Source organism: Protomyctophum parallelum, assembly GCF_964188405.1.
Source record: "Protomyctophum parallelum genome assembly, chromosome: 2".
Taxonomy (NCBI): domain Eukaryota; kingdom Metazoa; phylum Chordata; class Actinopteri; order Myctophiformes; family Myctophidae; genus Protomyctophum; species Protomyctophum parallelum.
This window is the reverse complement of record NC_139699.1, coordinates 482,501-496,556: the sequence shown is the minus strand read 5'-3', so window position 1 is coordinate 496,556 and position 14,056 is coordinate 482,501. Positions and strand designations below refer to the sequence as shown.

General features: G+C 42.0%; 2 protein-coding genes across 3 annotated transcripts in view; both read left to right on the top strand.

Moving 5' to 3' along the window:
* Nucleotides 1-14,056, top strand: part of LOC310855205 (uncharacterized protein) — a 171,730-nt gene that overhangs the window by 139,046 nt on the left and 18,628 nt on the right. The gene's annotated exons all lie outside the window — the stretch shown is intronic.
* Nucleotides 10,432-14,056, top strand: part of LOC310854467 (serine/threonine-protein kinase TBK1-like) — a 16,678-nt gene continuing 13,053 nt past the window's right edge. The window contains exons 1-4 of one of the 2 annotated variants that reach the window (XM_083759128.1): nucleotides 10,527-10,531; nucleotides 10,671-10,714; nucleotides 12,775-12,965; nucleotides 13,822-13,880. In XM_083759128.1, coding sequence (XP_083615254.1) covers nucleotides 10,710-10,714; nucleotides 12,775-12,965; nucleotides 13,822-13,880 — 255 coding nt within the window. In that variant the 5' untranslated portion in view covers nucleotides 10,527-10,531; nucleotides 10,671-10,709. Of the gene's footprint in view, nucleotides 10,532-10,601; nucleotides 10,647-10,670; nucleotides 10,715-12,774; nucleotides 12,966-13,821; nucleotides 13,881-14,056 lie in introns of those variants that run through there. The other variant, XR_014568917.1, reaches the window with a different exon arrangement.

Sequence of the window (14,056 nt, the reverse complement as noted above, 5' to 3'; positions counted from 1 at the left end):
TATGGTCAGTGGTTGCTATACAATTGTTACTTTTACATATTTTACGCGATTATGGTATTAATATGAATAATCTTGCATTGTCATTCAAGCTAATGTGTAATCCCTCCATTTTATGATATGTGTTTTGTCTATATATTTTTTTACAGAACAGTGTTTGTTATGAGCAGTAAGCCATAGTGTAAATAGGAGGTTATTGTTCCTTTGCATAGGCTCAACTTATGTAACTTAGATAGCATTTTATGTAGACATACAGTAGCACTCTATAGTATAGTGTATGCGCATAGCGTCATTATATAGATATTCCACTGTTAGGTTGTTTGCTTACGTATGATTCATGATAAAAAAAAATATGTATGTGATATATTACCATGTTTTTGTTCTTTTTCTTTAAGATTTAAAGATTTAAAGGTTTTTTTTAAATCACAGTTAAGCAACTTTACTTTGTATTGTATCCTTTTCTTTGTGTTACTTATCTCTATTGTTGGATGAACACCTCATTGAAGTTGGTATACTGTACATATAGTCCATTATGAAGGCATGGAACCCATTCAAAGCGCATTGGAACTGAATGCACCTTCATTACTGTAAAGTCGACGGTTGCCACTTAACTATTCATACAGTTTTAAACAGTTGAATTGATGAGATAATGTAATGTTTGTTTCTTTGTGCCTTTTGAAATAAAGACAAAAGTCCTGAAAATGAAGAACGTTCTCTCCACAATGTGTTGTGTGTTGTAGAGGAAGCTCCCATCGGTTACCATGAACACAAACGCATCCAACAGCAGCAGCAGGAGACACAGTGTTTTCAACATATCTAAACCGAAAGCTGCTACGGTAACTAAACTGACCTTTTAACATAGATAAAATACTTTATTGACAATTTAAAGTGCCAACGTGGATTACACACTAACCCTTTTCAAGAGGGATTTGGCCATGGAAGATCCTCGTCAAACACATTTTCATTCAAAACAACACAAAAACAATTAATGCAGAGTGAAAACATCACAGCGCACACGTTACACCAGAGCAAAGAACAATGAAGAATCCTAAATAATCATAATACCTCTCCATCATCTTCAGGGGGGTTCCTGGCACTGAGGCCGGGGCCACTGGAAAATATATGCAAAACATGTGTTCATTCTATCTGATAATAAATGCATTTTGTTCTCAGTCCCCCTGGCCAAACGAGATATAGTCTTCTGGACTATAGACAGGGCTATTTGTGTCTATGTTATAATGTTAGTATAGCCTATGCATGCGTTGGCATGTACAGTAGGTTCTGGTTCTATTTTATGTAGAAGTTAAACATCAGCAGGGCCACGGTCCACCACTGTCTCTGCTAACACAATCTGAGAACCCATCGTCAAACAATAAAGGACAAACAGCGCCCTCTTTGCCAGTCAACAGTCTGTTGAGAGACTACTGCTAAACTGATCATGAGCTAAACCTAGAAGTGTGTTACATGACCATCCCCTGGTGGACAAACTTGTAAACAGCATGACATGCAGTATATAATGCATAATGAACTGTGAACAGACAAAGCAACAAGAGACATCCTCATCCTTACATAAGTAATAGGAAGAATATGAACATGAGGCAGGCGCCATCTGTAATCTAGTAGGAGAGTAATGACCCTCTGTTGACTCCCCTTGTAAGTGTAACAATGGAATGCGGAAGTGCTCATCCTATCTCAATGGGATAGTTCCAGCCATATAGCAATGATTGGAACTATATAGCATATAGGCATTAGGCACCCGGGCTTTGCGGCGAGATCAAAGCGTGTCGCCACTCTTACTAGATTACTCTGAGTATCACATGCATGCTAAACAGACTAGACTGAGGGACAGCTTCTGCTGCACATCTATTTATTCACTCATAATTAAATATATCTACCTGCTGCACTTTAGACCATGCTCTGCTTTCCCCCCCCACTTTTCTTCACTATTCACCAGTGTTCCTGTTCGCAGATGACTCAGCACTGCTGGTCTCGGACAGGAACAAACTGCAGGTTGAAAAGACCCTCAGCTCTGAACTCGGTAGAATCTGCACCTGGCTCGCTGATAACAAACTATCCTTATACACCTGGGAAAAACTGAATCCATTCTCTTCGGATCAAATAGTAATCTCAGCAAGGCAGATGGCTTCTTGGTTAGAGTGGGTGACAATATTATCACACGAAAAGATCTTCATCTAAATTATTTTCGCTCCTATGGCACCAAAATGTGGAACGCCCTACCAACAGTCATTAAGACATGTGAATCCCTTGACTCCTTCAAAACCGCTCTCAAAGGGCACCTACGGATGGCTGCAATTCGAAACTGGCCTCTGTAAAATCTGAATCCCCCCCACCCCACCCCCCCCCCTTTCCCCTCACTGTATATGTATCTTTTCCCTTTTTGCTTCCTATATGATGAATTCCTGTTCTGTTCTTTAGCTACATAGAAATGTCTATTTGTATGTCTCTAAATGTTTTGATGAATTGGACAATGTGGACCCTGTTGTAAACAAGTGTAATGCTTAATTGGGTCGTCCACTCACAGTTAACAGTCTTTGTATTGAGTTTGTGCTTGAAATGTACTGTAAATTCTGCAAACTGTTAATAAATATTTCAATCAATCAATCAATCAATCCTTACACCTGGGAAAAACTGAATCCATTCTCTTCGGATCAAATAGTAATCTCAGCAAGGCAGATGGCTTCTTGGTTAGAGTGGGTGACAATATTATCACACAAAAAGATCTTCATCTAAATTATTTTCGCTCCTACGCCACCAAAATGTGGAACGCCCTACCAACAGTCATTAAGACATGTGAATCCCTTGACTCCTTCAAAACCGCTCTCAAAGGGCACCTACGGATGGCTGCAATTCGAAACTGGCCTCTGTAAAATCTGAATCCCCCCCACCCCCATTTTCCCTCACTGTATATTGTATCTTTTCCCTTTTTTGCTTCCCATATGATGAATTCCTGTTCTGTACTTTAGCTACATAGAAATGTCTATTTGTATGTCTCTAAATGTTTGTATGTCTTTAAATGTTTTGATGAATTGAACAATGTTGACCCTGTTGTAAACAAGTGTAATGCTTAATTGGGTCGTCCACTCACAGTTGACAGTCTTTGTATTGAGTTTGTGCTTAAAATGTAGGCCTACTGTAAATTCTACAAACTGTTAATAAATATTTCAATCAATCAATCAATTCACAGTGCATGATGTGCATCATGATGTACAACCCAGATTCGGCACAAACAAGGGACTAAATTCTTTTCACTCCTATGCCACCAAAATGTGGAACGCCCTACCAACAGTCATTAAGACATGTGAATCCCTTGACTCCTTCAAAACCGCTCTCAAAGGGCACCTACGGATGGCTGCAATTCGAAAACGGGGTTCCTGCCGACAGGAACTCAGAACAGTGTGTGTGTTTCCACCCGGACGAGAGAGAGAGACGGACAGAGTTCCTCTACCGTCCCTGTCTGTCGTCCGGGTGGAAACGGTAAACAAACAGAGCAGAGTGGACGAGATTCACAGAAAGTCTGTTAGAAGTTATTAGAATAAACAGCTTATCCTCCATGGAGGAAACCTTTCTTCATGATGTTTAAACGGTATGAACGAGCCTGTGTCTGTGTGACTAAAGAGAATAACGGACAGATTGTCTCGTTGTGAAAACGGGAGGAATTTATTTATTTCATACAGAGTTTGTTTGTTTAGTAAGCTAAGCTAACGCTGAGCTAGCTTCAAGTACACACGTTGGACTGGAGGCGTTTCTACCAGAACAAGACGGTATGTTTATGTTTATACTATATACAATAAGAATATATAATATATACAATAAGAATATATACAATAAGAATATATAATATATACAATAAGAATATATACACTAAGAATGTGTGTTTTCTACCAGTAGAAGGTAGTTTTTCCCCTCACTGTATATGTATCTTTTCCCTTTTTACCTCCTTTATGATTAATTCCTGTTCTGTTCTTTAACTATATAGAAGTGTCTATTTGTACGTCTCTAAATGTTTTGATGAATTGAACATGGTGGACCCTGTTGTAAACAAGTGTAATGCTTAATTGGGTCGTCCACTCACAGTTAACAGTCTTTGTATTGAGTTTGTGCTTGAAATAATTCTGCAAACTGTTAAATATTTCAATCAATCAAACAATACAATAGAATGTAACAGTGTGTTTTCTACCAGTAGAAGGTTTAGATTATATACAATAGTTTATATAATATAGTAGTTTATATACAATAGCCAGGCAACTATCGCAACGCTCCAGTAGAAGGTTTGGTTTATATATAATACTTTATATAATATAATAGTTTATATACAATAGCCAGGCAACTATCGCAACGCTCCAGTATAGACCAGTGGTTCCCAAAGTGCGGTCCGGGGACCCCCAGGGGTCCTTGAGGGAGTCCCAGGGGGTCCCCAGCTAAATGATAGTTAGGAACCAAATGGACCCTTATGGGTCTGTAACTCAGAGTTACATAAAATTATAGTCTAACCCTAACCCTAACCCTAGTTAAATTAACATTGATTTAAATAGGGGGTCCCAGAGGTAGAAATGCCATTAAATGGGGGTCCGTAGGCTGGTCTGCAGCCAGGCTGGTCTGCAGCTAGGCTGGTCTGCAGCCAGGCTGGTAGGTCAACTAAACGGGTCGGTGCGGTGGAGGCTTGCATGACACAACGTGGATTCACTCACGCCTCCTCCCCGCTGTGACATCAGGGAGGAAGCCACGCTAAAGATGCAAGATCTGTAGCTGTCTTCCCCCTCCCTCGAGTGATTATTGATATAATCGATATAAAAAGTACACCGTATGAGTAATTTAACATTGGGAGTGTAACCAAATGGACCCGCTCGTTCCATTTTGTGGTCTGGAACGAAACGCCTTTAGGCCACTGGGAAAGTGTGTGCATCACAGTGCACGTGTTCACGATAAGCATGTTAATGTTGCTGCTGCTAATTCCCCCACCCGTGTGAAGTGAGGGCCGCTATTATGTTAAAGTCTAACTCATGTTGCCTACACAGCCGCTACTGGGAATGGAAATGTGAAGTTAATTTCAAACAAGAGCTGCATCCCTGCATTGCAGATACCTTGCAGCATTGTATGCAAATTCTCTTCCACAACACCTATACTTCCATTAGCTCTGTTCCATAGCCTTCCGCTTCGCAGAAGGCTATGCGACTTACCGGTTTGAATCTCAAATCGAAGTCAGACCAGCCTCTCCTCTTTAGTGGAAATCTCACGAACGTTTGACCTACTCACCAATACAAACACGGGTTGTGTCAATAGAAAGCCTACTTTCCTTAGTGGAAGCACTCTGAGCCCCCCACCACACGTATAAACGGTACTTTTTGGCCAGAAAGGGATTTCTTTCCACCGGAGGAAAAATATTCTCTATGAGGCAGTTCTCTGGGCAATATCAGTAGAGGGCGCAGCGGAGTAACTAAAAGTATTTTTTTTCCGGTGGAAACAAAATCCCCTTTTGGCCAAAAAGTACAGTTTATACGTGTGTGGTGGGGGGGGGGGGTGGGGGGGGGGGGGGGGGGCTCAGAGTGCGTCCACTAAGGAAAGTAGGCTTTCTATGACACAACCCGTGTTTGTATTGGTGAGTAGGTCAAACGTTCGTGAGATTTCCACTAAAGAGGAGAGGCTGGTCTGATTTCGATTTGAGATTCAAACCGGTAAGTCGCATAGCCTTCTGCGAAGCGGAAGGCTATGGAACAGAGCTATACTTCCATGATGTGGAAGAAGGGAACAGAACAACATTGTAACTCTCAGAAAACATCATCTATAGATGCCTGCTGTGCAGTCCTGTGTTAAATGTTGGCTTTGGTGGTGTCATCACAGGCAACGTTAATGTAACGCTGAGTGTAATGCACCTCTGACGTCCACTCCGCAGCAGGGCTCTGACTGTTAGGAATCCAGAGGAGCGTTGTGTGGTTCCATCAAATCTCTGACCTGACAAGACCTGCTTGCCTGGGCTTATCAGATATGACTTTAGGAAGGACCTGACATGTTGTTGCTCATTTTTGTGTATGTGTTGTACTTTTTCGCCCCCCCCCCCCCCCCCCCCAGTTATTTATTCTTTTGGATTCATTTGAATTGTTAGAATGAGTCAAAGTCAATGCCCTGTACGGGCAGAGGTTCTTTACTTCTGAACACTACTTCTACATCCTTCCATTTCCTGAAAACACTTTTGGACATAAGAGGTTTCCAGTTCCACCCGATAGCGACGATATACTTTTAATGCGTAGGATGTCCCTTTTCTGGAAGCGATCTACGCGACTATAGCCTAAGCTTGAAACTGCTGCAAGTTAACAAGTTGCTCTGACACTCTTCTTGGAACCGCATGGACAGCGACATTCATTCCCTCAAATATAAATGCTAATACTTTTCTAGAAATAGACAAATGGTTATAGCTGTGCTGTGCCAGTACAAGAAAGAATATGCCTTTGTTATAAACTAATTTAGTTTAACTTAATTTACGTAATCCAAATGAGAACAGAACCCCTAAAAAGTTTAATTTCGTCAAGGAGGTACAGTAGGTACAGTGTATCAATTAGGCTAATTTTCAGTAATGGCTAGAGAAGCATTAAGTGTGACATATAGGCTATAGGCTATATATTTACATAAAAGTTGTGGTGTGCATTATGGATACAACGGTAAACATAAAGGCTTGTTTAGTTTTTTTCAACCAAGGTTCATGTTTTAGGCTGTTATTAGACAAAGTAAAAGATGAGTATTGTGTTGTGTGTGTGTGTGTGTGTGTGTGTGTGTGTGTGTGTGTGTGTGTGTGTGTGTGTGTGTGTGTGTGTGTGTGTGTGTGTGTGTGTGTGTGTGTGTGTGTTAGCCCATAGCACTTACCCTAAACCCTTAGATAGCATTTCTGTTGGATTATATAGCATTTGATACAGACTTATAGCATGTTATGTAGACAGCACTGTAATTGTATTGTATGTAGTCATAGCACGCCATAGTACACATGTATAGCATAGTAGTAAAGATGTATAGTTTATATGTATAGTGTATGTATAGTTTCACTATATAGATATTCCACTGTTACTTTCTTAGCTTACGCATGTTTCATGATAAATACTTTTTATGTGATGTATTCCCATGCTTTTGTTTTTGCTCAAATGTAAGTCGCTCTGGATTAAGAGCGTCTGCTAAATGCCTAAATTGTAAATTGTAAATTGTGTGTGTGTGAGAATTAGCCAGGACATGTGTGTACAGTATGCAAACATCTGAGTACATGCTGCTGCTTTCATGCGTTTGCTTTCATGCGTTTTCCACGCATTTGCGTGCTCATACAGTACGTACATGGTTGTCATGTGCACACTACAGTGTGTGACTCATGCGTGGGCAGCAGCAGCGGTGACATCACCTCAGAAGAAAAGCCACCCTGCTTTTCTAACAAGCTGTGCATGATCAACCATCAGGGACAGCCGGCATCATTCCTCACACGTATACAGTACCATATTATATGAATGTCACAGAGCAGCCATTAAAGTTCATCCCAAAAATTACGTATTCTCTTCCAATTACCGGTACACACCCGGTTATCCTTTTAGCCTAAATGTCTGACTATACCTTGTGGTGTTTACATTTTGTTTTCCTTTTTTAAGATACATTTTTGGGCCTTTTCTGTCTTTATTTGAATATAGTAGTAGTGGAGAGTGACAGGAACCAGGGAGAGAGACAGTGAGTGACGCGCAGCAAAGGCCAAGTGCTCAGGAATCAAACCTTTGACATGCTGTCAGGCTGCATTGGAGCCTATATGTGATTGCACCTTAATTGCTAGGCCATCGGCGTCCCCGCTGTTTACATTTCTGACTATAACATTTATAGTCAGAAATGTAAACAGCGGGGACGCTGTTTAGTGAAGTATGAATCAAAACCCTATATGAAGCCTTGAATTCATGGACATTTTTGTTAGTTTTTGTCACATTCCTGAGCCAATAATTTGATGACCAGCGACGACTCCGGTAGGAGACTCATGAGTACTCAGTTGAGTCTCCTACTGAGCAGCCACCCGGGCATCGAATTATTGGCTTAGGAATGCAAAAAACCCATGTCCATCAGTCCATGAATTCAAGGCGTCATGGGGTTTGGGTGAACTGCTCCTTCTGCGAACGCTTTGGATATTTTCTAGTGGGCCGTGATCCAGAAAAAGTTGAGAACCATCATGCACTACTATAGTCTGTCTGACTCTGATCCCGAGGGATTGAATTGGGATATAAACGTGCAATGCAGTTGAGGTCATGAATTGTGATGTTTATAACGGAGCCATTGCAAAGTACTTGTATTCTGTTGTGCATGTCTGATGTAAAGTTCTGAAGGACAATAACTTGAACTTGTATTGTGATGTGTGTGTGTGTTTATATAGGTCTACCGGGCGTGTGAGCTGAGATGGCGGCGTGCTCTGAGGCCTGTGCGGTGGGCTCAGGAGGAGACTCCTCTGGAAGTGAGGTGAGCGTGCTGTTCCATTTGGAGCCGTGTGCTGATAACCCTGTTTCTCTTGAGGTTGGCAGTGGGTGGCCGCCGGGGCTCAGGAGGTAGCGCGGTTGCTTGGGAACCAGAAGGTTCCCCAACCAGTTCGATTCCCGCTGCTCCTGGGTTCATGGCTATGCGTCCCTGAGCAATACACTGAAACCCTAGGTTGTCTCTGCTGCCATCAGTCTGTGAACTGGTACTATGTAAGGCATATACAGTAGAGTAGGCTGTTGTATTACTTTTGAAAAAGGTGCTACAGTAGCTACATTATATAAATAAAAATGGATCTTATCTAATTCTGAATAATTACCAATAAATGAATAAACTCATGGGTCATTAGCACACAATTCTAGGATCATTTTCAGATCAAATTGTAGCCCACAGTAAAATGTCAAGACGGTGTGAGATAGTATCTAATTTCCTTGTTTTGCTTTCCCGACAAACACAATACGGAAATGCATGCATCTCCGTTATCCCACAGCCAGCGTTGTGCAGGCATGTCATGTTTGAACGGCTAAATCAAATGAAATGATGTCCCATCAGCAGAACTAAAAAAGTTGCCAAGCTTTTAAAACAGACTATAAAGAGGCCGGGCTCCGGAATGCTCTCATTTAGTCAGATTTTGCAGTTTGCTTTTTTGTGTTATTTATTTATTTCCCCCCACAATTAGTCCCCACAACAACAGTCGGTGGGAAATGCTCTCGCCACAGAATTTACTAGTATTCTGGCCATAATAATCATTCTGGTCGGCCCCAGCTGTTGGTGCAGAAGCGCTTCCCGGCGCTTGATTGACACCGCATTTTTAATTTTGACGACGCATGCGCACTGGCGCACCGCTTATGTGCAGCCCTGATTATTAAAATGGGCTTAAATTGACACTTCACTGTCATCTGTTCTCTAGTTAGATAAGGTATCACAATCCGTGGCTGGATGAGGTTACAGTTGCCATTACACTAAAGTTGGATATTATTACATCCATCAAAATGTCAGCCACACTAATCCTCATTTCCGTGGCGTGTGTTTGTGCGTCTTCCTCCTCCTAGATTCCAAAGGCTCTTGTCGTCCTCATCAAGTGTTGGAGAGGAGAGGAGAGGAGAGGAGAGGAGAGGAGAGGAGAGGAGAGGAGAGGAGAGGAGAGGAGAGGAGAGGAGAGGAGAGGAGAGGAGAGGAGAGGAGAGGAGATACCTGCTGGGCCGAGGCCGAGGGGCTGACAGTACACAGAGGAGATACCGAGGGAGGGCTGTAAGGTAGGCTAAAATCAAACGCACCTTGTGCAGATTCTTGTTCTTTTTCTGTTAATTCATGGAAACTGTCTCCTGCTCAGCCTGTCCACTAATAGAATATACTGTTCTGTTGATTTGTTACTTTTTAAAGTAAAACTCTAGCTAAAAAAAGAAAGTCAACAAGGCAGTTTTTTCCTTTTTGTATTTGTATTTGTATTTTATATTTTTGGAGGATCATGTATGAGAGTCAGTCTATTTGTCTCTTTGCTTTGTCTTTCACAGAGCAGAGAAGGGGGGGGGGGTGGGGGCTGTAAGGTAGGGCATTCACTTCTAGTAATTTTTACTAGTTGACAAGTTGTTTAGTTTGCTAGTTGACTAGTTGTTTAACTACCTATTATGTAAAAATATATATATTTGTACATTTAAAAACTGTGTAGATTGGTGACTATAACTATAATCTACCTGATCTTGAGGCCTACAAAAAATATATTTGTATTTTTTTCTTATTTAGTACCAACAAGGTAGTGGATTTACAGTGGATGTACTAGTCGACTAGTTGAATAGTCCACTAGTTGCTTAAAGCCCTTATAGTAAGGTAGGCTAAAATCAAACACACCTTGTGCAGATTCTTGTTCTTTTTCTGTTAATTCATGGAAACTGTGAAAGTGTGTCAGAACTTACTGTTCTGTTGATGTGTTACTTTTTAAAGGTATTTTCTCAGAGCAGCAGAAACAACATGGCCTCCGGGAAGAACAAGAACCAGAGCTCTCTGGTTCTCCACAAGGTGATCATGGTGGGCAGCGGAGGTGTGGGGAAGTCTGCACTCACCCTGCAGTTTCCTGTACGATGAGGTGAGTTACATCATGGTGAGGTGAGGTGTGGGGAAGTCTGCACTCACCCTGCAGTTCATGTACGATGAGGTGAGTTCCATCATGGTGAGGTGAGGTGTGGGGAAGTCTGCACTCACCCTGCAGTTCATGTACGATGAGGTGAGTTACATCATGGATCAACAACACACTTTAGACCTGAGGATTTCTACTAAATGTCTTCTAAATCCTGACGGTTTTCTGAAAATCCTGTGTTTCTGTGACAGTCGTTCTCAAACATTTTCATGTCAAGGACCCCCAGAATTATCTGTATTTGCCCGCCGAGTCCCAGGATGCAGGGATGGTCTTTTAGAAATGAGTCCCAGGATGCAGGGATGGTCTTTTAGAAATGAGTCCCAGGATGCAGGGATGGTCTTTTAGAAATGAGTCCCAGGATGCAGGGATGGTCTTTTAAAAATGAGTCCCAGGATGCAGGGATGGTCTTTTAGAAATGAGTCCCAGGATGCAGGGATGGTCTTTTAGAAATGAGTCCCAGGATGCAGGGATGGTCTTTTAGAAATGAGTCCCAGGATGCAGGGATGGTATTTTAGAGATGAGTCCCAGGATGCAGGGATGGTCTTTTAGAAATGAGTTCCAGGATGCAGGGATGGTCTTTTAGAGATGAGTCCCAGGATGCAGGGATGGTTATTATTAACCTAATAAAACTATTGAATTCACAAAAGTAGCTACGTTTTGCGCCACCAGAGCGAGCCACATCACTTCCTTGTTGTGCTCGGCAAGTAGGCTATGTGACGGGAGAATAGCGCTTGATGTCTTTACGGGGCTGCCTGGAGCCACACATTCACAGTCATATGAGCCGGGCGGTGCTTACACTCCCGCACGGCATGTGTTTGTAAAGCAATCAAGCGCTCCCCTTCCCCAGTACAGCTGGAATCAGCTGCGAATGATATAAAGTGATTGAAGGAGTGGGTTATCGGTGGAATTTACAGCGGTCACGTGACGGTAACCAGCCAATCAGAATCAAGTATTGGGACTACCCGTTTTAGAAATTGTGTTTTGGGATGCAAAATGCACCCTATTTTAATCTCTGTGTCCACGTCTCTCTCTCTCTCTGTCTCTCTCTCTCTCTCTCTCTCTCTCTCTCTGTGTCTCTCTCTCTCTGTCTCTCTCTCTCTGTCTCTCTCTCTCTCTGTGTCTCTCTCTCTGTGTCTCTCTCTCTCTCCCTCCCTATTTATTTTTTGTGGCTTTCGCCTTTTATTTTTTTATGGAGGGACAGACAGTAGGCTGACAGGAGATGGGGGGGGGGTGGGTGACATGCAGTAAAGGCCGTCAGGATCGGGAGTCGAACCCGCGGCATAGCTGATTTCAGTCATTTGGATTCTATTGAGTTCCAGCATGTCTTCTGTGAAAGCATGCTGCGCGACGTGTTGTGAGCTTAGACTAGATAGGCTATTTTCGGTCATTAGTTATTATTAAGATGAAAGAGTATTCTAGGAATAGAATACAAGTTTAGCCCATTCTGAACGGGAACCCATTTTGGTGTTAGCATCATGTTATGCTTTAGCTATTGAAAAATAGCAGATCTACAAGCTCGTAGCGCGCCACCGAGTGGCGCGCTACGAGCTTGTAGGTCTGCTATTTTTGAAAAATCGAAGAACGACTGACATTTTTAAAAACAAAATGTAGAATTTGCCACGGACACATTTAATAATAATTATAATAATTATTATTATTATTATTATTATATGAATACATCGCATACAGTATGACCTCACCCATAGGAAAGAAAAAAATCTATGTGTTTTTGGTTGATGGAACATTTGCATTGATAATGTATGCATAAAGGATCAACTGAATCTATTCTACACAGAAAAGAAAAGAAGAAAAGAAAAACGTTGCTGAATAGATCGTTATATCGCCATACCACGTTTATAGCTTGTAGTTATTATCCCAGGCTCTAGGGGTCCCCGAGGAGTTCCAGGGGGTCCACTCTCCAGCTAAATGATAGTCTCCCAGAGATAGAAATGCAATTAAATGGGGGTACGTAGCCTGTTGTATATCAAACTGGGGCTCCTTGAAATGAAAATGGTTGAAATTCATTGCTAGAGCCGTAAAAATCTTCTCTTATGGCATATATTTTCAAATGGGGGGTCCGCGGGGCTAATGAATGTCATTTTGGGGGTCCTTGACATGAGAACGTTTTTGGAACCTCTGCACTACAGGGCGACGCTGTTCCAGGAGCTGATGTCTCGCCGGACCAGCATCGCCCCTCACAACCAGGAGCTGCTGTACGAGGGGCGCCGCCTGGTGCTGGACCCCAACCGGCAGGCCAAGAACTTCCCCAGGACCACCCGGGACGACCCCATCATGTTTGTGAGCCCAGAGTCCGTCGTTGGACTCCTCTTCCAGGACCGTGAGTAGTAGTAGTAGTGGTGGTAGTAGACCTAACCTGACTCCGCCACACGGGGGCAGCATTGAGTTTCACAACAGTGTTGTTTTTGACAGCAAATTTAGATTTTGGTTTTAGTCATGGTCTCTTGAATAGTTTTCAATTTGTCACATTTTAGTCACCTGGAATGTTTTAGTGTTAGTCTAGTTTTAGTCAACTAAATTTCACAAGATTTTAGTCGACTAAATCTACAGTTGTTTTGGTCGACTAAAATGTATTTTGGCGGGCCTTGATGCTGTCTAATGGCTGATTTTACACTTGCTATTTCCAGTATGCAACCAAGTGTAAAATTACTTGTGTCCTTTACTTATACTGGATCTCTTGTCCCTTCCTAACATTTTAGTCTAGTTTTTATTTGTTGACAAAATTGTCAATTTATTTAGTCTTAGTTTTAGTCATCATAGCTTAGTTTTCATTTAGTTTTCATCAGTGAAAAAAGGTAGTCGACAATTTTTTGTCATTAGTCGACGAAATCAACACTGCTTCTCAAGTTCACTTTGTTCACATTGTGAACTTGTGGACTGCGTCGGATGGTGGCAGTGATATAGTGATGTCACTATATCAGTTTTTTTCATTGGCACGTTTGACTGTCAAGGTTTCAGCTTCCAGGAAGAATCCCTAAATATAAATTGCACATATGAACCATTCCAAGGGGTACTGTCACCTCATAAACACATGAAAAACTGGAAGAAAAAAAATCACGGCACACCTTGGAGTACAGTACGGTACTTGAGTATATGTACTTAGTTAGACACTGATACCTGCTGCTGCTAGAAGAACTTCAAACAAAGCCACTGAACGCTGACCCCTGTCGTTACAGCCAGCCCACCTAAAGTCCAGCCTCGCTATGACTTAGACCTGGACGCCAGCTATGCAAAGGTACACACACACACACACACACACACACACACACACACACACACACACACACACACACACACACACATACAACTTAAATTATATTTATGCAACTTGCATACAGACTGAAAGGTTTATGAACTGTATACAAAATAAATAAAACAAATACTCAGATATAGTGCAACTTTCTGACTAAA